Source organism: Euleptes europaea, chromosome 14, assembly GCF_029931775.1.
Source record: "Euleptes europaea isolate rEulEur1 chromosome 14, rEulEur1.hap1, whole genome shotgun sequence".
Classification (NCBI taxonomy): Eukaryota; Metazoa; Chordata; class Lepidosauria; order Squamata; family Sphaerodactylidae; genus Euleptes; species Euleptes europaea.
In genome coordinates, this window is record NC_079325.1 from 1,045,144 (window position 1) to 1,070,904 (window position 25,761).

Consider the following 25,761-nt stretch of genomic DNA (forward strand, 5'->3'; position numbering starts at 1 on the left):
TTAGAACTCAGGGAAGCCCAGAGTCTGAGATGGCGGCTGTGGGGTTAAATGTTGCTCTCAGCCCTTCAGAGGAATGGGAGGGAAGAGATAGGCTTCCCAGGAGCAAAAGCACCATGAATATTTGACAGCTGTCCTTTATAAGTGAAAACTGCCAGTTAGTTGTTTCTGTCCTGTCATCCCATAGAGAGGGAGCTGAAGCACCAAAGTGACGGGTGGGCAGCTAGACAACCAGCTGAATTGTGGCCCTTCTTTATTTATTATTTTATTTTATTTGTCTCCCTTTCTTGCTGAGATTCAGGACGGGCTACCTAATGGGAAAACAGCACAAGACCTGACCTGCCGCAAACAAGGCAAAAACTGGATTACAGACATTAGCAAACGATGTAGTAAGAAAAGACAAGAAATACAATAAACTACAACCCAATTTCCTTTATGAAAGTATCCTCCAGAACATTTCTGTTTTACTACAACCCACTTCCCTTTATAAAAATGCCCTCCTGAACACTTTCATTCCTGACCTCCTCGGGCAAGGTGGAAGCCACAGCAGAGAACGCGGGGCGATGGCAGCTGCTGATCCTACCTGCTGGCAGGGGGGCATTTTCAGAAGTGTACATTGGGAAGGGGTCCTGTGAATATGTAGTATCAAGGCCATGATGGCCTTTGCAGGTGATCACTGTGACCTTGAACTGAACCCACAAATTAATCGGTAGCCTGTGTACTGTCTGCAGAATCGTTGTACTAAGCACACAGTATCGTTGTATCTAGCTCCTGGTAGTAATCAAGTGGCAGCGTTCTGTAACAGCTGGGGTTTCCACGGTTTCTAGGGCAGTCCCTTACAGAGTGCATTACTACAATATTCTAGCCTCCAGGCTACGGTGGCATGGATCCATGTGGCTAGATCAGCTGTGTCAAGGGTAGAGAGCCATCTTCCAGGCTAAATTAAGGAGGAAGAAAGTTTTTTTCCACAGCTTAATTAACTTATCTAGCAATAGTGGTGGAATCTTATCTGAGAGTCAGTGGAACTCCCTCAAACGTGGGAAGCACAATACACCCTCCAAGACTTCCTGACTAGCACACCATTTCTGTCTGATCAGGGTTCAGTTTCAGCTTATTCATCTTTAGCCATTTAGCCTCAGCAGCCAGACTCTGCACTTCCACAGCAGCACCCAGCGGTAAGGACAAAGAAATATAGTGCTGGGTGTCCCTTAGCCCCAGATCCCTTAGTAAAGTGATCCCTTAGCCCCAGAACCACAGATGATTTCTCTTCAGGGCTTTATGTAGAGATAAGACGGAGCTGTGCGGTGGCCCTTCGGGTTGGGGAGAGCAGGGTAGAAATGTAATAAATAAATAAACAATGACAACTGGTCTCCGCCAACAGCTCTCTGAATCCAGTCTGAAAGGAAAGGACTCAACCAGTCCAAAGCACATCCTTTGATATCTGCTTTTGCCTCCAAACCTCTCAACAGGATCACTTGGTCCACCATATCAAAGGCTGAAGATAAATCCAACCATGAGGCGCAGCCCCTGTCAACATTCAGAAGTACTGGGTGGATATAACTGCTTCTTTTAGCAAAAGGCTTCTTTTAGCAAAAGGGACTGATTTACGGGAGGGTCCAGGACTCATTTAATGTGCTCCTTTATAAGGTTTCCGTTTCCAGGCTAGACAGGGATCAAGAGTACAAGCAGTGGCCTTCACAGATCCCAGGGTCTTGTTGGTGTCACTGCACTAACCAGCTTGAAATGATCCATAAACAGAGCAAGGGACAGGAATACTGCCCGCTCTAGGTGACATCCAAACTGGAAATTGTTCTGAAAGGTCACAGCTGATTACCATTTTCTGAGAATTTAAAGACTTAGACCTGGGAGTCAGCAAGTGCCCAAACAGCTTATTATCAAATACCGGCTATGAAGGAGGTGACACAAAGGTAGTGGAGAACGAGGCTTTCTACACTGGTGTCGCTGCTGTCTCTGAGGCTGTTTAGAGCATGCTCTGTTGGATTTACTCCCAGGCTTTCTGCCAACACCACTGCAGATGCCTCCCTGCCCTCTTCATGTTACCTAGGGCTCTGGATTCCGCCTCAAGGGTGGAAGAGAACACTGAGGGTAACCTGACCGATCACTTCCAGGAGTTTAATGTCTTCATCTGCCTCCTGAAGATCAGAAGTGAGGGGGCCAGGCAGCCACGCTGGGAAGGTTGTTTCCTAATTGCGAGGCTGCCACCAAAAAGGCCATTTCTTGCGTGCATACCAGACGCATTTCTTTGATTTGTGGGACAGTCAGGAGGGCCTCTCCCTGTGATCTTGACTCCTGGGCTTTGTATCCTGGTGCTGCTGTGTCGGCATTCACCTTGGCTGGCCGCTCTGCCACCACCTTATGCTGTAGCCTCAGGAAAACTAAAGAAGACGGACTGTGCCGTTTTTAGCGGTCCCACAGTGAGAAGTTCACAGTTCAGCAATAATCGCCGTGTGTTCCCAATTCCCCCTTTCAGATCACTTGGTAGCCCATGGACGAATGGCTGAAAAAGAAGCCCGGAAGAAGTTCAAGCAGATCGTAGCTGCCGTCCATTTCTGCCACTGTCGGAATATTGTCCACAGAGACCTGAAGGCCGAGAATCTGCTTCTGGATGCAAATCTGAACATCAAAATAGCAGGTCAGCCATTTTTAATGACGGAAGCCCAAACTTCCTAGCAAAAAAGTGCTGGTCATATTCTCTGAAACCTGGGGTCTCTGGGAAGTTACAGGTGAGAGTGTCAGCTTGCGCTGTAGCCTGGAGTCTGCTGCGCTTTTGAGGGCCAGCGGTTAATCTTTCTTCATCTCTCCCTGTCGTGCAGCCTTCCCTGCCGCAGTTAGGCCGGGAGATGATCTGAAGCCTTTGAGGGAAATCCGTTGCCACCAAATCAGTTTGTTCCTTCTTCCCTTTCAGATTTTGGATTCAGTAACATCTTCACACCTGGTCAGCTGCTGAAGACCTGGTGTGGAAGTCCCCCTTATGCTGCTCCGGAGCTCTTTGAAGGAAAGGAGTACGACGGACCGAAGGTGGACATTTGGGTACGCTGTGAACTGAATGGCTCTTTTTTGGGAATGGCTTTTCTTGTGTCTGCTGGAGGCGACAAGGCTTCCCGGACGTGGTGTCTCAGCCATGGGAGAAGGTTCGCTTTTGCAATTGGATGTGCTGGTTTGAAAGCCACCATTTTCATTGTTAGTGGGATGTGTGAAAGATGTAGTTTGGTCCTTTGGTGAAAGGGCTCCTCTGATAAGGAAGAAGGGGTCTTTTCCTCAGCGAGGGCCTGTAGTGACTTCATGCAGCTGTTTCCCCTAAAGTGGGCCTGATGCACTTTCCCCTAAAGTGGGCCTGTAGTGACTTCATGCAGCTGTTTCCCCTAAAGTGGGCCTGATGCACGTGGCTTCTCTTGACCTGCAGAGCCTTGGCGTGGTGCTCTACGTGCTGGTCTGCGGGGCCCTGCCTTTCGACGGGAGCACGCTGCAGAACCTGCGGGCAAGGGTGCTGAGCGGGAAGTTTCGCATTCCGTTTTTCATGTCCACAGGTAAGGCTTCTGGAGGGCCCAGGGGCTGTTCTTGCTGCCTTAGGTCAGTGGCTCTGTTCCCAACGATGGCCGTAGCCACCCAGCCGCGTCACCCTGCTCGTCTTCCCAAACCGGCGTATGTAATTCCATGTAAATAAACCAGTAGAACCAAACGACTGAACAAGACTGCTTAAGGTCCTGGCTGGGTCCCGGATCCATCATCCCAGCTCCCTTCAGGGCCCTGTGATTCGCTCCTGCATCCACACCCAGGCTGGACCTCTGCAAAAAGAGAGGAGAAACCAACTCAGCCCAGAGCTTGTTCAGTGGGCAAAGACACATTCCTGACCTGTCTGCCCGACTAGTGTAGAGTTCATTGGGTTCTGTTTGCAGCTCTGTGCTTCTCATGCTGGAACTTTCTGCCAAGTAGAGCCAGGTCATAGGCTAGAGTCCCTTTTCTTCTGGAGCAAAGCTTCCCTAAATATTCCCACATATTCCTTAGCTGTCTTGGAATGCACAAACACTGGAGAGGCAGGTTTGGCTGCCTTAGGCAAGGGGCTGAGTCTGGAGCTCAGAATTTTGAGGAGTATAGCAGTGACGCTTAAGACAATTGACCAAAATAGGCCCCCTTGATGCTCCTACCCTCCCCCCCAACCTGACTGAGAGTTGAGGCAAGCCACTGCCTCTGTTTTGTTGTTGGGAGGGAAGGTTGCCTCATTTCCCTTCCAGGCTTGGTGTGCAACTGAGATGTCACTTTTCCCAGCCTTGTTGGCTTATACCTGAAGGCAGCCTCCTCTGGGATAAAAGGAATAACCGCTGGCTCAGACTAGGCACTGCAGCACAAACAAAACCCGCTTTGGCCCAAGCGGCTGTTCTTGGGGGGCATGGGAGCCCCTTCTTTTCAGGAGGATGAGCTCACTGCATTTCCAGAGTGGGAGCCGTGCAGACTTTTCTGCCTTTGTTGATGCTCGGAGGACTGGGCCAAACAGAAATTCCGGCTGTGTTCATTTGCACTCTCCCTTCTGTGCTGATACAATACCTTCCCTGGTGATGGCGGGGCCCATGGGTGGTGCCTTCTCTGTATTGAAATTGACTTTCCTCATGGAGGGTGGGGGGTGCTGACCTCAGCTTCTCAGGGGCAGGGCCTTGGCCCATTAGATTCCTGCCCAGCTCCCAGCTGAGTAGGGTTGGATGGTGGGGGGCTGGGACCTGGTTTGGGCCGTGGCAGTGGGCAGGGCTCCAGGCCTCTTGGGGGTGGGGGCACAATGCAGCTGACTGGTGTCGGGGAGGGCAGAGATTAGGGGAGAGGCTGCCTAATGACAGCGCAGGCCTGGGAAGGTGGCACTGGGGCAAGGGCTGAGGCCTATGCAGTGGTGCTTGAAAGGGAGAGGGAGCAGTGTGATGAGAAGCTAGACATTTGGTCCTGGAAGTGGGAAGAGGAAGGCTGGAGGGAGAGGATGACTGTCTGGGCACTTGCCTCATCCCCCTCCTCTCTCGCTTCCGAGGCCAGTGGGTGGATCTCCCCTGCTCCCGCATGTACCTTCCTTCTGCTGCAGGTGAGAGAGGGTGTGCTTTGACTGGGGGGCTCAGCACCCGTCTTTCCCCCAGGAGTCCACTCTGGTATCCCTTCCAAGCTGCTGGAGGCAGAGGCGAGGCCTATTTGCGGCCCTGAACTCTCTGCCAGTGAACGGGGTGGATGCTGAAGTCCGTGAAGCAGGAGTGTGCATTCTCTCTTTGCAGTCAATTTGGGGGCCCTTTGGAGACGTGGGGGGTGTCTGGAGAAAAGGGGCTGGCGGGAGGCAGGTTGGAGAGGCTTGTAGTGGATTTGCTCGCTTGTGCCTGGCAAGAGGCCATCCAGAAATCTGGTGTCTTCAGCTCTTTCCAGGAGCAGACGGCAGACTTCTCACTGTCAGCAGTTAACCGGAGGAAAATGAATGTTCAGCCCACAGCAGCTCCCTGTAGAAGTGACTGCAGATTTCCTGTGGGCATCGTTAATTAGAGCTCGTTGTGACTGAATGACTCGCAATGCAGCACAAGGCTTTGAGCAGCCAGCCAGCCAGCCAGCCAGGCAGCAGCCTCAGAAACCTCCGTGGCAGAGGAGGTGAGGCAGAATCCCAGTGCCTGCGAGTACCCGGGGGTGCCGAAGGGCTAGCAGAGGGAGGGCGCCCACAGCAAAGGCCGGCTGCAGGTGGGGCTGGCGGATGAGTGGCTGGGCTGCCTCGGACTAGAGAAGTCCTCACCTTGCTTTAACTGATGGCGGATTCAGTGCAGCAAGCCTGAGTCCTTGAAGGCACAAAGCTAGGCTTGTGCGGAGTCAGATCACTGGCCCGCCAGCTTCAGCTTGTTTGCCCAGGGGGGCAGTGGCTCCCAAGGCAGAGGTCTTTTGCATTTGCTAATGCCTGACCCCTTGAACTGGAGATGCTGGGGGTAAAACCGGGGACCTTCCGACTGCAGAGCAGGTGCTCTGCCTCTGAGCCACAGCCCTTCCTTGAATTGGCACAGGTCCAAGATTCACAGGATGCTTCGTTTGTTTGAGTACTGAGAGTAGTCACCATACCTGAGCTAGGGTGGAGCTTTTTGACTTTCATCTGGGGGGCTCTGAGCCTGGATGTCCCTGGCCTCCTCTCCTCCCCAGCCCATCTCCGGCATGTCTGTGGCCTGCCGAGCAAGCTGCTGTAATGTTCGGCCAGCAAGTCGGAGCCACCTGCGCTCTTTTGGTTTCATAGATGAGGAAAAAGCACCCCATGAGTTGGTCCCAGGAGAGTCCTGCATCTAGCTTCTGGCACCTGCCCCACCAGATGTTTTACACCCATTAACTAGTTGAGCAAGAGGCATTCTCCCTCTCTCCTTCCACCCTGCTTGGTGCATCCTGTTCCTGAAGTGCCGTCTCTGTAATTGGCCAGGTGTTTTGTCTGGCTTCCCCAAATCCCATTACATTTCTACGCCTGTTGAGCGCCACAGTCCCCATTGACCAGCCAACTTAGCCTCTTTGGTCACTTCAAGCCTTTTTCTGGTGTCACAGCTCTTCCCTTGGAAGTGAAGCATGACTCCTGCCTGTGCCTGGCAGGGGCTGGACAAGATTGATTTATTAAAACGCCTTCTGTCCTGCAAAGACTCTTAGCCAAAGCTGATGAGACAGCGTGTAGCCAACGGCTCATAAAGGGCATTAAAGCAATAAATAGAATTAAAACGAGGTGAGCTGGCCCTGGGGGAGAGCAGACAGGTGCCAGGAAGATGTGCCACAGAGTGTGAGTGAGGGGGTTATCCTGCCAAGGGAAGGTCTGTTCCTTGGCCCAGAGGTATTTTGGGGGAAGGGTCTGCAGGCTCCCTCGGATGCTTGGCTTGCAGTTGAGGAGTGTTCTTAATGCACAGGCTTCTCTCTGGAACGCTGATGCCGAGGCTTCCTGCTATCTTCCTTCCTTGTGGCACCTGTTGCCGTGGGTGAGAACTGTCCCTGCCCAGTCTTGTCTATGGGCAAAGTATATATTGTCCCTTAGTCTTTCCCTTATGTGGGAGTAGCCTTCTGGACCCTGGGTCATCTTCCTGGTTCTCCCACTTCAGATGCCTGAAGTGTAGCGCATCTAAGACGAGTTTTGCAACCAAACTGGGAGCAAAGGCCCCAGGACCGTCAGGCTCTCCTGCCTCTTGTCTCTGAGCTGTATGGAGGCCTTACGCTGGGCTTTGTTGTGCATGGGGCAGCCACAGCCAGGCCTGGCTGGCGAATCCTGTTCTGCTGCCCCTGACTGGCCTCGTAGCAGGGATTGGGCAGGACTGTGCACTGCCGGTCCCTCCCGGGGGGGGGGGGGGAAAGAGCTCAGTGCTGGGTTTCCAGGTTGTCCAGGCAGGCACGCGTCCAAAGCATGTCGACAGAGCGGTGGACGGCTGATGGCACGCCCGATGCCTGACTCCGCACCCCTCTTCTCTGCCTTGCAGAGTGTGAGCACCTGATCCGCCACATGCTGGTGCTGGACCCGAGCAGGCGGCTCTCCATGGAGCAGATCTGCAAACACAAGTGGATGAAACTTGGCGAGGTGGATGCGGAGTTTGACGTGGTGAGTGTCGCTTCACGCTCGCAGTGCTTCTTCCCAGGGCCCAGGTGTGGTCATTCATGTTCTGTACACAGGGTACTTTATGCCGGTTGGATTCCTGTGGCTTAGAGGAAGTAGTTGAGGTAGCCAGAGGTGTGTGAGCCGGTGGGATTAGTACTAGAGGAAAGAGTTGTGCAGGATACAGAAGACCTGCATGTGTTAAAAGCATCTTGCTGGTGATATGAGAGAATCTCATTTCTGCATGCAGATGAGGGTTTTTGGTGTTGTGTTTGGGGGGGGGGGTTGGAGCCAGTTTCCCCATGCACTGAACTGCTCAAGGCAGATACCCTTGGTTAGATGTATGCATAAGGAAGCTAGACGTGGGTGTGCTCCATAATGGATAACAGAGCTACTGATTACTTCTGAAGTCAAGAGGAAGGGGCCTACAAAGCAGCATGACTTGCTGGTGAATTTAACTTGTTTATTTACTTTGTTTATACACCACCTTTCTCCCCAATGGGGAACCAAACCAGCTTGCATCATTCTCCTCTTCTCCATTTTATCCTCACAACAATCCTGTGAGGTAGGTTAGACTTAGTATGTACAACTTGCTCTAGGTCATCTAGCAGGCTTCCCCATGGCAGAGTGGAGATTCAAACCTGGGTCTCTCAAATCCTAGTCTGACGCACTAACTGCGACACAACACAGGTTGTCCTTTGACCGGGCATTCTTCTCCCTCCTTCACTTGAGAGTCCCTCAGCCTATTTCTTGATGAAGGGAATTTCTGGGAAATGGGATGTCCCGTGTGGTTGGTCCACAAGTGGAGGCCCCAAACCGCATCGCTTGTGCACTGGAGCACGATGGTCACTGACGACGTTTTGTGCTTTCCAGCTCATAGCGGAGTGTCATCATTTGAAGGTTGAGAGGCAGATGGAACCCCTGAATGATGAGGTGCTGCTTGCCATGGCAGAGATGGGGCTGGACAAGGAGCGCACCCTCCAGGTATCTCAGGTGCCTCAGGGCACCCAGGGGTGGCAGGGCGGGCAGGGTGGCCTTGAAAGAGGGGCAGGGTGACCACTTCTCCCTTTGCCTTCCAGTCCTTACAGACAGACGCCTACGATCACTACAGTGCAATCTACAGCTTGCTTTGTGACCGCCTGAAGAGGCACAAGAACTTGCGCATTGGCACCCCGCCCAGCCTTCCACGGACCATGACCTTCCCTGCACCGGCGAGCATCCAGGTGGGTCCAATGTGGGGGAAGCTGCCTGCCTTTGGTGGCTGCATCGCTGGACACGAGCAGTTCGGTGGGTCCAGAGGATCGGGCTGGGCCCCAGCTGCCCACCTGGGATCCAGATAGGTAGCCAGGCCCCGATATTCCAAGAGCTTTCTTGGCATAGCATTCATGGGTCGACTGGTTTCCCCTTTGCAGGCGGAGCAGGCAAGTAACACGGTGAGCATCAACGTGCCACAGGTGCAGCTCATCAACCCTGAGAACCAAGTAGTGGAGGTAAGCTGCTTCATTCCGAACAATCTTTCTAGGGTCTTTCCTGGGTGTCCTGGAAGCTTCTGATTTCTGGTGTGTTTCTGCCCTAGACGGATGGCACAATGAACCTGGACAGTGATGAAGGCGAAGAGCCATCCCCTGAAGCTCTGGTCCGCTACCTCTCCATGAGAAGACACACGGTGGGAGTGGCAGACCCTCGGTGAGTTTTGTGGTTGTTGTCTGATTGCTGCCACTTACAAACGGTCCAGAATCCATCCAGCTGCTCGGGTGTTGCAGCCGGTCTTTAGTGCCCATTCGACCCTGGCTGCTTTCCTGCCAGCGGAGCAGCTTTCCCATGTTAGGTGGCATCTGTAACGCTTGGGGGCCTGCCCCCTCTTCTATGCTCGCCCGCTGCATGGCGTGTTCCGGAAGGAATTTGGCCTGGGAAGTTTCCGGGTCAGGAGACAAATGTGCAGGTTTCCCCCGCTGCTTCTGAGTGATGGGAGCCAAACCCAACGGTGGGTGGGGGAGCAGCGGTGCTTGGAGCGCCTCTGAGTTCTGGTGGGTTTGTCTGCAGGACGGAGGTGATGGAGGATCTGCAGAAGCTGCTGCCGGGTTTCCCACGCATCACACCGCAGGCTGCCTTCTTGCAGGTGGCTCCAAACATGAACATGGCTGCCAATATGCTTCCCATGCAGCACCTGCAACCCACTGGCCAGCTGGAATACAAGGTATGGGGTGGGAAGAGATCCCTGTTCTTTGCACAGACCAGCGGTGTCAGCTGTATGGCCTAGCCAGGCGAGATCAGGCCCCCTCCCCTCCGTTCAGCCTGGAGGGGCAGCGTCTCAGCTAGCTTTGCCTTTCCCCGGGAGCGAGCCCCTCGGGGCCCACCCGTTCCAGCCCTGGCCTTGGAAGTCCCACAGTGGTGTGCATCCAGGAGCTGGCAGTGAGGGCACTCTTTTCTCCTTGCAGGAGCAGTCCTTGCTGCAGCCTCCAACCCTGCAGCTGCTGAATGGCATGGGGCCTCTTGGGCGACGGGCGTCGGACGGAGGAGCCAACATCCAGTTGCACGCACAGCAGCTCTTGAAGCGTCCTCGGGGCCCTTCTCCGCTTGTTACCATGACACCAGTGAGTAGCACAAAGCCCCACTTGGCCCAGGGTGGGCCCACAGGCCATAATCCCACCTTTGCCAGCCTCTGTGCCTGCTTGTGCCCTGGCTGGGCTTTGGTGGATTTTTGCTCTAGTTCGGAAGCCTCCTGGGGGCTTTGGAAGCCGCCCCACAAGTGCGAAGGTTTCCCAGAGCCGTTCGCGTGTGGGCCCAGAGGGGCTGGGAAAGCCTTCCCATGCCATTCCACCACGCAGAGCCCAGCCCTTGCTTCCCCTCCTTGCAGGCAGTGCCCGCCGTGACTCCCGTGGATGAGGAGAGTTCAGATGGGGAGCCAGATCAGGAAGCCGTGCAGAGGTAAAGCCCCTCCTGCCGCCGCCCTGTGGTGTCCAGCGGCTGCTTTGACAGTAGCTGGCCAGCGGGGTGGCTTATGGTGTTTCTGCTTCGCCTTTGCTTCTGCGGGAGCTGGAGCTGCGGCCGCTCTCTGCTCCCTCTCACTAACGTCCTTCTGCTGAGCGGATGAATAAACCTTACTGGCTTTGGGCCGTCAAGCCCAGAGGCTTGCGGCAGGCCTTCTGACCCCCTCGGCACACGCTGGTGGCGGTGGCAGGTGCTACGGGGGCTGGCTGGGGTGCTGCTGAAGGAGCTTGCTTGAATGCCCTTTCTCAGGTGATCCTGGGAGAGCCTCAGAGTGGGGCTTGCTAACTGCTTAAGGAGCAGCCTCCTGCCAGGCAACGGTTGCACAGCTGGCAGTGCAGGGGCGAGCGGCTGGGCCCAGCCCGTCACTGTACTCTGCCCGAGCAAGAACAAGGGCCTAGCATTCAGAGTCTGGCAGGGACAAATGCTGCCTTGAGGGGGGGGGGCATTCAGAGGTTTTCTTTTCCCTTTCAGAGAAGGATGGGAGAGGTGGAGGAGTGGGGACCTTGAGGGTGTCACTGGCAAAGCAGCTGGGACTGACTCCTGGTGCATTCAGCTATGGTGCACCTTCCCTGGATGCGTGAGCCCCATTCTTCTTCTTTGGAGCCCAGGGAAGTAGAGAGCCCCTCTCCTCCCCTTCCAAATGCTCCGTTCTCCACTGACTTCACGGTCTAGGTGATCACGAAGAGAGAGCTTCAAGTTGGGGACTGGACACTTCCCTCTGACAAGGCTGCCTTTGTAGCATTAGGCGTGGATGCTCACATCCCTTACAAGGGCACGGGATTGCCTCCTGCTTCGGCTGAGCTCCAGGGTGCTCCTCCTGGCCATGGGCCTAAGCTCCAGTTCCTGTAGCCTTATAGGTCTTTCTATACCTCTTCTCCTGCAGACTGAGCAGGGCCTCTTGAACATGGCCCCACCCGGACATGCGAAGTTGCCTTGTGCTTTGGTCACTTACCCATCAGCCGTGGCTTCCCTGGTCCCTGCCCAAGGTCCTTCCACAGAACTGTGGGGGCTTCTGCTCTCAAAGGATGTTCTCTGCCACTGAGCGATGGCCTCTCCCTTGCCCCCAAGCTACGGCCCGCCATATCTTTTGAAGTTCCTCCTTGGTCAGGATGGAAGTCTTGCCGGCAGGGCAGTGGGGAGGTCAGATTTCCCTGCTGCTTGAGATAAGCAATAGGCACATATACAAACATGCACACACACCCCTTCTTTTGCCTGTGCTTCCACTTGTTCCACTCCTAGCATGAGCAAGCCAGCAGGATCCCTATCATGTCCCCAAACACTCTTAGTTCTAAGCTGTTCTCCGCTGAATACTGGGGTGACCAGAGGCCGGTTGGCCTCCCTTCTGGTTTGTTTTCTGAGACACCGGACCTTGAAACAGAGCTCACCGGGTTTTTTTTGTTGTTGTTCTTCTTCTCGTCTCTCTTTTCTCCCCTCTGAGCTGGCAGAACTGTTTGGTGTAGTTAATGGCGAGCTCGATCTCCAGGGGCTTGAAATGAAATGCTCTTAGCAAACCGCAAATGCCGAGCATTGCAGGAAATTGCCCCTCCCCACCAAGTAAAGAGGGCAGATGTTGACGTGGTCCAACGCTCCGGTGCGGTTCTGTTAATGTTGTTTTTCCCTGGGAAGGTGCTGCGGCAGCAGTGGGCTCTCTGCATTCTCCTGGCACTTTGCATTCAAGCACCTGTGAGTTAGAACAGCCGTAGCTGACTTCTTAGGCAGATGATGAGAGGGAGGGCATCTTGGCCATCTTCTGGTCACTGGGGGTGTGGGGGGGGGGAAGGTAGTTGTGAATTTCCTGCATTATGCAGGAGGTTGGACTAGATGGCCCTGGTGGTCCCTTCCAATTCTATGATTCTATGTCCCCCGCCCCCCTGCCTTGGGGGTTTCAGCCAGCATTTGCAAAATGGACCCCAAATGAGACACAAAAGTAACTTGGGAGTTGCCGTGCAGGAGCTCTGGTCCCTTGAGACAGATTGCAGGTGAAGCCAGAACCCAGCCCTTCCCTCCCTCGGGGGGGGGGGGGCGAGGGACGCTTCCCTGGACCTCTTTGTCCCCTCCTGAGGAGGTGTTTTGGACAGTTCAGCGGTGGCCGTTGCCTGCCTGCCCGCCTTCCTTCCTGCCTTCCCTCCCTCCTTATGCTGCAAATGCCAGAGAGCAGAAGCTAGGTGGCGCCCTTGGCACTTTGCTGTAGCGCAGCCCCACTCACGGGTGACGGGGCATCAGGTCCACCTCTGGTTCTGGGCGTGCCGGGGGAGGGGGGCTGGGAAGAGGCCTGAGCAAGCGCTGGGAGGAGCTGTTCTTGGGGGCTCTCCCTTCCTAGAGGCGCACCGTGACTCTGGCGAGTCTCCAGCAGATGGCCCTTCAGGGCAGGCTTGTCACCCCCCCCCCCCTTGGCGTTTGCTGCTCTGCACTAGGAAGGCTTGGGGTTCCTCTGCAGGGAGGCAGCCAGGCGTCCTGTCCCGTTTCGCGCAGCAGCCGCAGCCCTCGGGGCTCTAACACCAGATGCTTTGCTTGGGTGCCCTGCAGGTGCTTTGGGGTCAGGGGACACTTCTGCTTTCTCTGGAGTCGCCCTGGCCCCAGCCCTGGCTCTACGGAGGGAGCTGGGCTGTGGGGTGCCCCCCACAGCCCCGCTGCCCCCTCCTCAGCCCCCCCACCTCCCCCTCTCACCACCTGTGCTCCTGCTTGTTGCAGATACTTGGCCAGTCGGTCAAAAAGGCACACTCTGGCCATGACCAGCCCCAGCGCTGAAACCCCACCCGACTTGCAGAGGCAGCTAGGACAGCAGCCCTTCCGCTCCCGGGCGTCACACCTGGCACCTGAACAGCACCGGTGAGTAGGGGCACCGGCAGCTTGGGCAGCTCTCTCTGTGCCAAGGGCACCCAGCCAGGGCAGAATGCCCACCCTGGCAGAGAGAGGCTTTCGCAGTAGGCGCTCAGCCGGGATGCCTCTCCTGGCATTTCCGAGTTGTGCCCGGCCTGCAGAGTCCCACCTGCTGCTGGCCCCTGTGTCCATCCTGGGCCCTGGAGAGCAGAGGGTGGGTAGTTTCCTCCTGCAGCAAATTCAGGTGCCCGTGGCAGGGAGGCGTTTCTGCTTGGCCCGCTTGCCCAGTTGGCTAGGCCCCCTGACTTGTCCAGGGGGTGGGCCAGAGTAGGAAGGCAGGCCCTGTCCTCTGGGAACAGGCCCACCGTGGCAGGATTGCTGCTTCTGGTGGTCTTCCTGTGAGTGCCTACAGTCAGCTGGCAAAAAAAAAACAATCTCCCATGTCTGTTAAGAGGAGGGCGACTGTCTCACAACAGCCCCTCTCTGACCCTTGTGTATGTAAACAGTCCTGGGGTGGACTCTGTCCCAGAACTTAGTGTTTTTCTTCCTGCAACATTTCCTGGCAAGAGCTGTCACCTCCCTCCCCCCACAAGGGAGGCTGTGCCAGAGGAGCAAGCCCTGACCTTTGACTGCTGTGAATCTGGGTCTCAGGCCTCCTTGCTGTGGCCTCGTGGGCGGCAGTTGGCAGATCCCTTCTGAGCTGGGTTCGGATGACACAGCTGGAGCAGCTGGACTTTGAGCCGGCTGCGGCTGGGCTGGTGCCACGCTGGAACCCGGGCAGGCCAAAGAGGAGACACGCAGTCCCCGGACTGGACTCCTGACTCAGCAGGGGGCTCCAGGGGCAGTTCTGAGCCCGGAGGCCGCCTTACCCTGGCTGGGAGAAGGCCCCCTGCCCAGTTTGCACCCCAAACTGAGAGAGCCGGGGGGGGGGGGCCTGCCCTCCTGTGCACGGGAGCCTCTGCCTCCAGGGCTAAGAGGGCCATCTGCCTTCTTCACCGCCTCTGGAAACTCCCAACTCCCAGCTGTTAACCACTATATATTTTTGGTGCTAGCTGTAGTTGTGCTTCTTGAGTCCACCAGGAAAATCACTGTCTATCCCCACCCCGGCATAGGACTCCACATGACAGGGATGGTTTAGAGCAGCTTATCTCTAGATCAAGGGGGGGCAGGAGAAGGAGGCTTCCTGGGCGGGGCTGACATGAGCTCAAGGTCATTTTTGGGAACGGAGCAGCTTGGGCAGCCAGGCTGTGTTTTGCTTTCAGCCCACCCCCCCTCCGGGCATTTGCATTGGGGGCTGGACTGCCGTTCACTTGGGAACTACCGGCCCTTCATCCAGAAGGCAAAGCCCAGGTGGGCACAAGAGGGCAGCAGTGGAATGTGTGGAAAGGTGGTGGGCTTGCTTAACTTGGGGGGGGGGTGTTCCTCAAATGAGTACACCTTGGCATCATGCCCTCTGCCTTGTCCCTGGACCTCAGACAGGCTGGCCGGGGCCTGCTTGAACGGAAGGCCACACTCTGAAAGCACCTCTTTTATACCCTCTGGTAAAGAGCAAGTCCTGGCTTAGGTTAAACTGGGAGACTCTGGGGAGGGAGGGGCTTAATAGCCTGGAAGAGTGAAAAAAAAACCCTGGTGGGCGACTCTTTGACGTCCCTGAGCCAGGAGAGAGGAGTCTGCCACACCGGGTCTCCCTGCCATTCTTTGCGCTGTTTTTTGACCTATTCTATTGATTGATTGATTTAGCAAGTACGGTTTCATCCCAGCCTTCTTCCAAGGCTCATGGTTTCCCCGGTCTCCAGTTTTTGTTACAACCACCACCCAGTGAGGTCGATGCGGCTGGGAACGACTGGGATGTTGTCTCTCAGCAAGCTCCGTGACAGGCTGGGGATCTGCACCTGGCCGCCCCAGATTCTGGTCTGGTGCTTTAACCGCTACGCACGACAGTCACCCCACTCATTTCTCAAGCCCGAGGCTCTCTGAACTCCACCAGCCAAACTGATTTGTTTGGTCAGCACTGGCGGGTCTCAAGCTGATAGCAGAGCCTGTTTTGTCCTGGGTGCGCCTCACTGCAGCCCGACTCAGAGCAGAGGGCCAGGCAGCCGGCTGCGCTTCTGTGCATAGATCCTTGGGTCTATGGCCCCAGATGGGAGCCCCGGCAGCCCTTCCCTGGCAGATGGGAGCTTAAGTGGGAGGTGGGGTGCTGCCACGCACATTGGGCTGCCCAGATGCAGGAGAACTGGGCTCTCAGGGGCAAGCTGTTAGACCCTGCTTCCAGTCCTTGAACTGGAGATCTCCCCCCCACCCTGCTCTGGTGTCTTGCTTTTTCTGAAAGAGTGGGCAGAAGGGGCAAGCCAACCCCCCTCCCTTTGTGTCGGGAGGATCCCTCTCTGTGCAGATGCGTGCTGACTCCTCACGTGGACGTTCAAAAGAGTGGTGTGCCTGCAATGACCCTGGCAGGTGGAGGACGTGCTGGTAAGCCATGTGACGTGAGGTTATCTGGGTGCCACAGGCCCCCAGGATCGCAGGTGGGGCATTTTCAAATGTGATCTGAGCAAACTGGCAGTTACTGTGCCTGAACTGGAAGACAAGGTGGGAAACGTTGCCCCCTCATCCGACTTGGAAAGGCGGCTGGGTCAGGCTGCTGGGAGTGCAGACGTGCCTTGTTTAGTGGGTGTCTCTGACCCTTTCCTCTGTGTGTGTCTTCCTGTGTCTGCATGCACAGCTACATCTACAAGGATTCCAACACCCTGCACCTTCCCACGGAGCGGTTCTCTCCAGTTCGCCGTTTCTCAGATGGGGCAGCCAGCATCCAGGCATTCAAGGCCCAGCTGGAGAGGATGGGCAACCACAGCAGCATCAAACAGCTGCAGCAGGTGTGGAAGAGGGGGAAGGGGAGCTGGGTTGGGAGGGGGAGGGGGCCTTGCGAGGTCACCTGCAGGATTCGACTGCTCCCCCGCCACACTGAAGGACCCTCCTCTCCCAGACGTTCGTGCCCAGGAGTTAAGATAGCAAGGAGCCCCCCCCCCCGACTGCCCTCAGCAAAGGAGTTCTCCTGGTGGGCACCTGAGGGAGGGCCTTTTTAGTGGCAGCCCCACCATTGTGGAACAGCCTCCCCAGGGTGGTGTGCCTGGCCCCCTTCTCTGTCAGTCTTCAGGAGGCAGACGGAGGAAGGACGGAGGAAGCCTCCTCTCACTGCAAGGGCTCCCCGGGGAGTGAGGGGTGTGACGGTGAAGCCCCTCTAAGTGGGGGGTGGGGTTGGTGCCCCAAGTCTACCTGCTGGGGAAGCCAGGGGACCCCCCCTCCCACCTTGAGGCTTGGAAATGCTTTACTGCTCTCCTTGAGCCCAGAAGTGTAAAAGTGCCCAAACGTTTAACCTAGAGGTGGAACAAAATTTTTTTTGCCCTTTCCTGCCCAGAAAAATACAAAGTGGAGGGAAATTAAAATACATGCAATATTTATTATCAAACTTAACTTGCTTTTCTGTTTTAACAACATAACTTATAACACATAATGGAAGAAGGTTTTTTAAGCCCCACTTTTCTCTACCATAAGGAGTCTCAAAGCGGCTTACGACCTCTTTCCCTTCCTTTCCCCCCAACAGACACCTTGTGAGGTAGGTGGGCCTGAGAGAGCTCAGAGAGAGCTGTGACTGGCCCAAGGTCACCCAGCAGGTTCCATGTGGAGGAGTGGGGAATCAAACCCAGTTCTTCAGATTAGAGTGTATCGCTCTGAACCACTACACCATGCTGGCTTCTAATAATGCTCTGCTACACATTTATGGCATTTTACAATGAGAGACACGTATGGCGCTGTGCATGAGGCTTCCTTAGAGTATCTCTAGATTTTTGCCTTCTGAGAAGCTGAAAATAAAAAAAACGTGAATTTTATAGTAAAGAAAGGAAATTTGGATATTGAGTTAGATATTATAACATAACTTAAAGTTATGTTAAAGTGGAAAAATCCCCCCTTCCCCACCCGTAAATGTTTTCAAACCTTCACATCTCTTCCTGGGTCAGGTTGGATGCGATCACTGGGAGGCAGTGGGCTCTGCCAGCAAGCGGGAAATTCAGAAAGGCCCAAGAAGATGCATGAACTCCCCCTGCCCTGGGCAGATGTCACTCATTTTATTTGTTAACTGATTTATTAAAACATTTCTATCCCACCTTTCCTCATGGTTCAAGGCTGCTTACAATAATAGTTAAAAATGTTCCTAGTTAAAACCAAGATAAACTAGCAGGCCCCAAATGTTGTGTTTCGGGGGGGGCTTGTTTCAGGAGTGCGAGCAGCTCCAGAAGATGTACGGGGGGCACATGGACGAGAGGACCCTGGAGAAGACACAACAGCAACACTTCCTCTACCAGCAGGAGCAGCACCAGCAGATCCTGCAGCAGCACCTTCAGGTGTGTGTGTGTGTGTGTGTGTGCTGAGCCACCCTGGTTCCTGCTTCCTGAGTGGTGAAATCACATTCCCCCCAGAGCACTCGGGGAGTCTGCCTGCCTGCCTTCTGCCTGCAGAGTGCCGTGTTACCCGAATTGCTCTTTAATTGGGGAAATTAGCTTAGCAATCGGTAACTATGTATTTTTATAGCGAGATCGCACTCAACTCTACCAGAATCCGTTTAATGAGACCTTGAATAAAGACAGAGACTAGGAAGTCCAAATTAAATAGTGTTTATATATTCAAGCATTCAGTTATGCATACACACATACAGAGAATCTAGGAAATAAACAGAGGAATAAAAGAGACTTTTGCCATGTGGCAGGCAAAGAAGAAAATATACTGCACCTCTCTTGCAGATTAGTTGTCCATCCTGAATTCCATGCAGCTTTGGGGAATAAAAAGGGGACAAGGGGGGGGGGCTAGGTGTCCAAGCATGAACACCCCCTCTGGCAGAGTGCCAGGCAGTATGGAGGGGAAGGCCCAAGGGAGAGAGAGAGCGAATGGGCTCAGAGCACCCTAATTATACTGTTTTTCTGGGGGCGGGGAGAACTCCTCCTAGGTTCCCAGGTGGCAAAAAGGTGACAAAGGATTAAGCTGTGGGGTAGTGAGAATTTGGAAATCTATTCTAATGCCAATGGCTTTTGCAATCCCAGGAGAAGTCAGGAGTCTCACTGATTGGCTTAATGGCTTGAAACAAAAGGTGCGATCACTGCTAATGTCTGGAGATCGTTGCTGAAGAGCGAGTCATTGTTATCTTAATGTCTGCTGAATGGCTTTGCTGAACTAGTCCGATGTTGCAAGAGGGGGGGGGGTGCTGGTGCAGGCTACATGCCTGGACATATTCCCTACAATATGGCTTTCACTAGAGCAGGATACACAGGAACATGGATGCCCTCTGGTTTGCTGGAGGGACTGCTTTGGCTGCTGCTCTTTGACTGCTGGTTTCGAGGGATGAAGAGAAGTCCTTTCCATGGCGGCACAGGCTTGCCACTTGGTCTGGAGAGGCTGCTGCACACATCTGCCGGGGTTGCCATGACCAGTCCAGGAGATTGGCAACCCGTTAGGCTACAGCCGCCTTTTGCAGCCACCTGCTCACTTCAACCTCTTTGTTCTCCGTGCCATAACTCTCCCCCCCCCCTCGAGTTTCAGCATTGGTCTGCCAGCCTGTAGCCAAATGACTGCTTCTTCTGGAGGCAGCCTGCTCTGCTGGCCCCTGTGGTCCCGGATGGTGCTCACCCCCCCCCCCCCGTGCCTTTAACAGGATTGTGTCCGTCCTCCGCAGCCCTCGCCACCACTGCAAGCTCCGGGAGAAAACCAGCCAGCTCTTCTCACCCACCAGCTGCAGAGGTAAGAGTTCTTTGGCACCTTTTGCATCTGAGAGGTGCCCCGGCCTGTGATGGTGATGCAGAGGACCACGCAGCCCATGCTCATATCTCCAGCTTGCCTGGCTCCTGCACAGGGGTTGGGGTGTGTGCCCACAACCACCTGGTTCACTGAAGGAAGGCCAAGAAGCACTGGGTCTGCAAGGGGTGTAAGTGTGGGTGGAAGTCCAGGGGGGGGGAGCCTGTTTCAGACAGACAGGAACAGCTCATTCTCGGAGTACTCTGGGTGGGTATGCTGGGATCTCTTTCTCTCTGGGGCAGCAAAAGGCTGGGAAGATACCAGGCAAAGATGTGTCCTGGGGAAGAAGGCTGAGTGCCTCTCCCCTCTTTGTGTGGGGAACATGTGGGAAAGGTCAGCACGATGAGCAGCCCTGAAGGGAGAGGCCATGTTTCCCTGGCTTCGTGCACGTTGCTGGCTCGGAACGAGGCAGCTGCACAGCCGGGCAGATGTTTGCTGTTCTCAGCTTGCGCGTTGGCTGGGCTCCCCCCACACACACACCTGGCCAGCTCTTGCGACATGACCAGACCGCTGCCGCAAGATGGCTGACCTGCCTGACGGACAAGGAACAGCCAGTCCAAGCCTGTTCTGTGTTATTTGTTCGTTAATGATCTGGAACTGGGAGCGAGCCGCGTGGGGGCCGGATCTGCAGACGACACAAAATTATGCAGAATAGTGAAAAACCAAGGCTGAAAGTGAAGAACTCCAGGTGGATCTCTCTATTGGGTGACTGGACAACAGTGTGGCAAATGTAGTCAAGTGTAAGACAGTGCACACTGGAACAAAAAATCTCAACTTTTTAAAGTATACGGGGATGGGGCCTGAAGCTGAAACTGGGAAGGAAAGAGGCCTTGAGGTCATAGTGGAAAGCCCAATGAAAATAACAGTTTGGTGTGCAGCTGCTCTGAAAAAAGTAAACTCTGGGTGAAGGAACGGATTCACAAGCCTTTGGGTTCCCAAGAGGTTTGAAACCCCACAGCTGCCACAGTTCTGTACTCAGTGATACTCGTCCTTTCCCTCACTCCCAGTGACTACCAAAAACAAACTGGGTATCATCTGCTGCCACCAGCAACTCTGGAGTATCTCCTGCTAGATGGAGCTGCACATCCGGCACGCTAGATCTACATTTAGAGGCTCCACCCAGTTGCTGCAACTTCCACCTCACTTCTCCAAGCTTGCAGATGGATTATCTACTGCAACTTCGCACTTCCGAGTTATCACACCCTTTGATTTGATTTGATTTGATTTGCTGTTGGCTGCCTCCCTATGGGCTGAGAGAGTTCTGAGAGAACCGTGACTGGGCCAGGGTCATCCAGCAGGCTTCATGTGAAGGAGAGGGGGATTGAACCCAGTTCTCCAGATTAGAGTCCGCCGCTCTTAACAACTAGTAGGAAAGGGATTGAGCATGAAATTTCCAATGTTATAATGCCCCTATATAGATTGATTGTGTGGCCTCATTTGGAATACTGTGTGCAGTTTGGGTCATTTATCTCAAAAAGGATATTGCAGAGTTGGAAAAAGTACAGAAGAGGTCTGGACTAGATGGACCCTCACTGGTCTGATCCAGCAGGGCTGCTCTTACATTTTGCTTAATATAATCACAACGTTTTGTAACCCATGTCATAAGGAATCCCGTGGCTCCTTAAAGACCAACAAAGTTTATTCATGCATAAATGTTCATGAATTAGACTAACAAAAGCTGATGTTGGAATAAATTGAGTTAATCGTTAAGGTACCACTGGAATCTTGTTTAAGTTTGCTGCTGCAGGCAAGTGACCATTCGGCATGATCACTTCTGGCTTTGTGTGTGTGTGTGCAGGTTAAGGATCCAGCCGTCCAGCCCCCCTCCGACCCACCCCAGCAACCACCTGTTCAGGCAGACGGACAGCAGCCCCCCTCCCACCAGCAGCAGCCTCCTCCAGAGCCACAGTAAGTGCTGACGATGCAGTAGCAGGTTGCCGTTCTCTTCTCCTCTGGGCAGACGTTGTTTGGGTCTGTAGCCGAGCCGAGTGGGGGAGGTCTCTTCCAAACTCGTCCAGCCTACCCCCGCAGCAATACCGGCCCAGCACCTCCCCCTCCCTCCCCCCATTGAGTGGAATGGCTTTCTCTTCCTTGCAGGTGCCGCCTCGCAGTCCCAGTTCCAAGGGATGCCCTCTCACGGTGCCCTCTTCCAGCAGTCTGGCAATTGCTCCCCTCCCCCCACCATGGCTCTATCCTGCCTGGGCATGCCGCAGCCGGGCCAAGGGCAGCCAGTTGCCATCCAAGTGCAGGAACCCGGAGACGTGCTCGCGGGCCAGCTCCAGATGCACCACCGCGCCAGTCTGATGGCCTCCCTGACTTACGGGCACCGGCCCCTTTCCAAGCAGCTCAGCACAGACAGTGCGGAGACACACAGGTACGGCTATGGCAGATGTGGGCCCCACTGGCTGAGAGCGGCCTAGAGCCTTGCTGCACTGAAACACCAAAGCCTGCAACAAGACTCACCTGCAACTCATGGGCTCACCAGGCGTGGCTGCGTTGATCCCAGGGTTGCAACCTGGAGTGGGGGCCAGCCAGGATGACGAAGGATGGGACCTCCGTGTTGGAGCTGTGTAGCAAGCTCTGGGGAAATGCTGTAGGAGGGGTCTATATTAAGCTAGAGACCAGCCCAATTTTCCCTGGGCCCTGCCGCCCCATTCTTGTTTGGTGTGCCTGACGCTCCTGTCTCATTTGCACAGGTATTCCCCCTCTGGCTATGACCAGGTGCACTTGCATCCCCACCTGTTTTCGGAGCAGGCCCGAGTTTCTCCAAGCAACTACAACCCGGCCCCTACGGTGGGCTTCCCCCCGACGCAGTTGGAGCAGTTCCCCACCTTCCCCCAGAGCGCTCATCAGCAGCACTACGCCACCTCCGCCCTGCAGCAGGCTCTGCTCTCCCCGACCCCACCGGACTACAGCCGGCACCAGCAAGTCCCGCACATCCTGCGCGGCCTGCTGTCACCCCGGCACTCGCTCACAGGCCACGCGGACTTGCGGCTGCCTGCGGCAGAGGTTGCGCAGCTGATCAAGAGGCGGCAGCAGCAGCAGCAGCAGCAGCAGCAAGAGGTTCAGGAGCTGATGCGGCACATGAGCCAAGGGGAGGCCGGGCATGTGGCCGCCCACGGGCCCCATAAACTCTCTGAGCACCAGTCCTTGTCTTTGCCTTATCAGAATACTGACACCTACCACCACCACCACCACCACCACCACCATCAGCACCACCACACCAGCCCCCAGCACCTCTTGAAAGTGAGGGCCCATGAATGTATCCAGCAGGTCCCAGCCTCCGTGCCGGCCCACGGGTATGCCCCCCAGCCCACCCTAGTCCACTCGGAGAGCATGGAGGAGGAGGCGGCGGAGGAGGAGGACTGTGTGTGCGAGGGGGACAGGGACTGTTTCCCCGACCATCAGACCAAAGGTTGCCACGAGGCGTCGCTGCTCTTGGGCCTCAGTGGGCCCGGGGACCCTGGGTCCGTGCTTGGGACTGCTAAGCACGAGCAGGAGTTGGGGACTCACCTGTACAGCCACCACCCAGCTGCCGCCTTCAGTCGGAATAAGGTGCCCTACAGAGGTAAGGCCAGGCGCAGCCAGAGGTGGTGGCCCCATGGAGCTGGGCGAGGGTGTGTGGCAAGAGGCCAGGGTTTTCGGCTGTAAGGAAGCACGGCCGGGATGGTCCGCAGAGGACCTCGCATGGGACTAGAATCTCCAGCAGAAAGAAGCAGGCAGCAGGTGATGGGAAAGGCCTTTCTCTGCCTGAAACTCTGGAGAGCCATTGCCAGCCTGAGTAGCCCACGGTGACCTCTTGATGGACCAAGGAACTGATTCGGTAGAAGGCGGGGAAGGGAAGGCCGCGTGCGCTGCTCCTTGTGGGGGGGGGATGGGATCCCAACTCGGTGGCTTGGAGCTGAAGCTCCCCTTCTTCCTCAGAGGCAGCCTTCCTTCCTCTGCGGGCTAGCTGGGGTTGGGGGAGATGGGGGAGGCGGGCTGGAAGGGCAGGCTGATGCTGGGACTCATAAACACACCACAACCAAGAACACAGAGCCAGTTAAAGCAGGCCAGTCAGCAGAGTAACGAAGGCCAGCAGTAAAAACAAAGACGCCGGCCCCTGAATAAGAAGGGCCAGGCTTGGCAAGACAGGACTGTGTTTCCAACCTTCTGACCCTGAGGATGGAGGGGAGTGAGCGCTGCACCGCAGGGCCTTTCCGGGTGATAGAAGGGCCTGGGGAGGTGTCTATCCAAGGAGACGGCTCTGGAGGCCCAGGCCCAGCCCGTTCGCATTGGGCCTGGAGCCAGCCTAGCAGCCAGTGAAATGATGGCAAATCTGGCTTTCAGATGCTCACCACAGGCTGCCCCGGTCAGTAACTGGGCAGCTGCATTCTGGGCCACCTGGGCTGCCAGAGACCTCGGTGTGCTGCAGTCACCTAGTCTGCCAGTGCCAGTGCGCATATGACTGTCTCTGGGCCAGGCTTTCCCAAAGGCCAAGACAGCAAAAAGCTGCACTGGCCACAGCCAGTCCGAGAGCCCACCCCGATATGAGGCGGGAACATTCTCCAGGGTCAATGAAACCCTTCGCTAACAGCCCTCTGGGTTTAGCTTTACTTGGTCCATGCTCCTCCACCCCATGGCTGACTCTGGGCACTGGCTTAGCAGATCCGCTTGGGATCCTGTGGAAAGGGTGTGCGTGCTCGCATGGGCGTCATCTGTGTACTGCTGGTGCCACGGCCCGAATGTCCAGGTGACCCCTCTTGGTGGTTTTACTTATGTACGACTAGCTGGCATCGGGCCTGCCTTGGAGGAGCAGAGGGACGCTCTCACAGAGTCTGTTAAGCGGTCTTTGGTATGCGGACGGGTCCGGTGTGAGAGGCAGCAGAAGCCGCGGGGCTCTGCGTGCCAGCCAGAGGGCAGGCCAATGTGAAGAGCAGGCGCTTCGGATGCGGGGCCCACTTGGGAGGAGCAGCCTTCTGCTGTTCCCATGCAGTAGGAAAGGAGGCTGTGCATTTCCCAGCTCAGCCAAGCTGTGGAGAGTGTGTGTTGGGGGGTGGCTATCCTTATCCAGTTGGCCTCTCTTTGCCCTTCCCTCGCCAGATCAGCAGCTTCTGTTTGCTCTTCCAGGGAAGAGAGTGTTAACAGATACCAACCTTCCTCCTCTCTTTTAACATTTTTATCTCGTCCTTCCTCCAAAGCGATCCGGGCAGCTTGCCTTGTTCTTCCCTTTCCCACTTCATCCTTACAACCCTGTGGGATAAGTTTGGAGGAGAGCGGGGACTTGTCCACTGGCACCCGGATATTTTCCTTACCGAGTGGGGATTTGAACCCGGGCCTGCCTAGTCTTTACCCAACAGGCTGACCGCTGCACCCCAGGGACGATTGGCTCCAGTGTTGGGAGGAGCCCAGAGGCCCTCCAGGCCCCGCCTTGCCCCAGTCAGGGCCGCACCGATGATGACCCGTACCGTCCAGCGGAAAGACGTAGCTTGCTGTGGCATTCAGGGCAAAGTCCCCTCTTGTTATGGGGAGAGGTGGCCCCTTGTGCCCCTGCTGGGGTGGAGGAGCTCCCAAGGCACCTCGTGTGCTCTGGGAGGCAATAAATGGGCAGGGAGGTGGCCTTTGCCCCCAGACACAGCAGTTTCTGCAGGGGCTGACCTTTGGCTGCCCCTTTCGAAGGAGGAGCGCCTTCCCCGAGTGACTGCAGACAGTCTCTGGTGGGGGGTGAAGGACGTGGCGAGTGCAGAAGGCCCAGAACAGCCCCGCGAGGGGTCTCCCATCCTGTGCTGTGACCCCGTGCCCTTGTTACAGTCCCTGGGGGTGGTGCCCTGCTCCAGGCAGGGAGATTTCCTGCCCCTGCTCTGATCTGTCCCTCAAAGGCGAGAGGATCCGCCCAGATCAGGTGCCCTTCTCTGCAGTCCATCTTGAGGCCATGTCTGCCTTTACACAAGGGGTGTGCGTTGTGTGGAATGGCCATTGACCCCAGGGGGCCATAAAAGGCACTTTTGCAGGGTGTACCAGGGGCACTGGTGGCAAATACCTGGTCGGTGAGCTGGCTTCATAGTTTGCGAAGTGGCGGCCAGGCTGCTGCTGAAATTGCGTTGATTCTCTCCCCCCCCCCCCCCATGTTCCTGGCCTGTGCAAGGATGGGAGCTTGCGAGAGACTTACTGTTTTGTCTCCCTTCTTCCCCTCCCCTTCCCCAAGACTCCATGGTCACAAGTAGCATGGAAAGAAACTCTCCAGGGGAAGCTGTGGAGATGCCAGCTGTCGACGGGCCCGTAGCGTACGCTGCAAGACCGGTTTCTGGTGCCCCCCACAGAGCCCGGCCTCTGCAGAGACACCACACCATACAGAACAGCGATGATGCCTATGTAGGTTTGCAGCCTGTCCTTCCCCGGGGGGGGTCGCTGTGGGGTGGGGGGTCAGGTTCACGCTGCTAATTTCCTCTAGCGCTTGGGAGGGTGAGTTTCCCCGGGTAAGCTTCTTCCCTTTGCCCCACGCAGTGCCCTCCTGTTCTGGTCGAAGCGCCAGCACCTGCTTTCATGCTGATGGGGTTTTTTCCTCC

The 25,761-nt window shown here is 55.6% G+C and overlaps 1 protein-coding gene across 1 annotated transcript in view; it reads left to right on the forward strand.

Annotated features, from left to right (window-relative positions):
* The window catches only part of SIK3 (SIK family kinase 3), a 100,405-nt gene that overhangs the window by 72,251 nt on the left and 2,393 nt on the right, over positions 1-25,761 (forward strand). Inside the window, exons 4-22 of the mRNA XM_056860427.1 lie at positions 2,489-2,650; positions 2,924-3,048; positions 3,422-3,545; positions 7,455-7,573; positions 8,441-8,551; positions 8,647-8,790; positions 8,980-9,057; positions 9,144-9,253; positions 9,611-9,764; positions 10,006-10,161; positions 10,425-10,495; positions 13,250-13,387; positions 16,098-16,248; positions 17,650-17,775; positions 19,077-19,162; positions 21,015-21,124; positions 21,314-21,590; positions 21,913-22,784; positions 25,401-25,567. Coding sequence (XP_056716405.1) covers positions 2,489-2,650; positions 2,924-3,048; positions 3,422-3,545; positions 7,455-7,573; positions 8,441-8,551; positions 8,647-8,790; positions 8,980-9,057; positions 9,144-9,253; positions 9,611-9,764; positions 10,006-10,161; positions 10,425-10,495; positions 13,250-13,387; positions 16,098-16,248; positions 17,650-17,775; positions 19,077-19,162; positions 21,015-21,124; positions 21,314-21,590; positions 21,913-22,784; positions 25,401-25,567 — 3,281 coding nt within the window. The remainder of the gene's footprint in view (positions 1-2,488; positions 2,651-2,923; positions 3,049-3,421; positions 3,546-7,454; positions 7,574-8,440; positions 8,552-8,646; positions 8,791-8,979; positions 9,058-9,143; positions 9,254-9,610; positions 9,765-10,005; positions 10,162-10,424; positions 10,496-13,249; positions 13,388-16,097; positions 16,249-17,649; positions 17,776-19,076; positions 19,163-21,014; positions 21,125-21,313; positions 21,591-21,912; positions 22,785-25,400; positions 25,568-25,761) is intronic.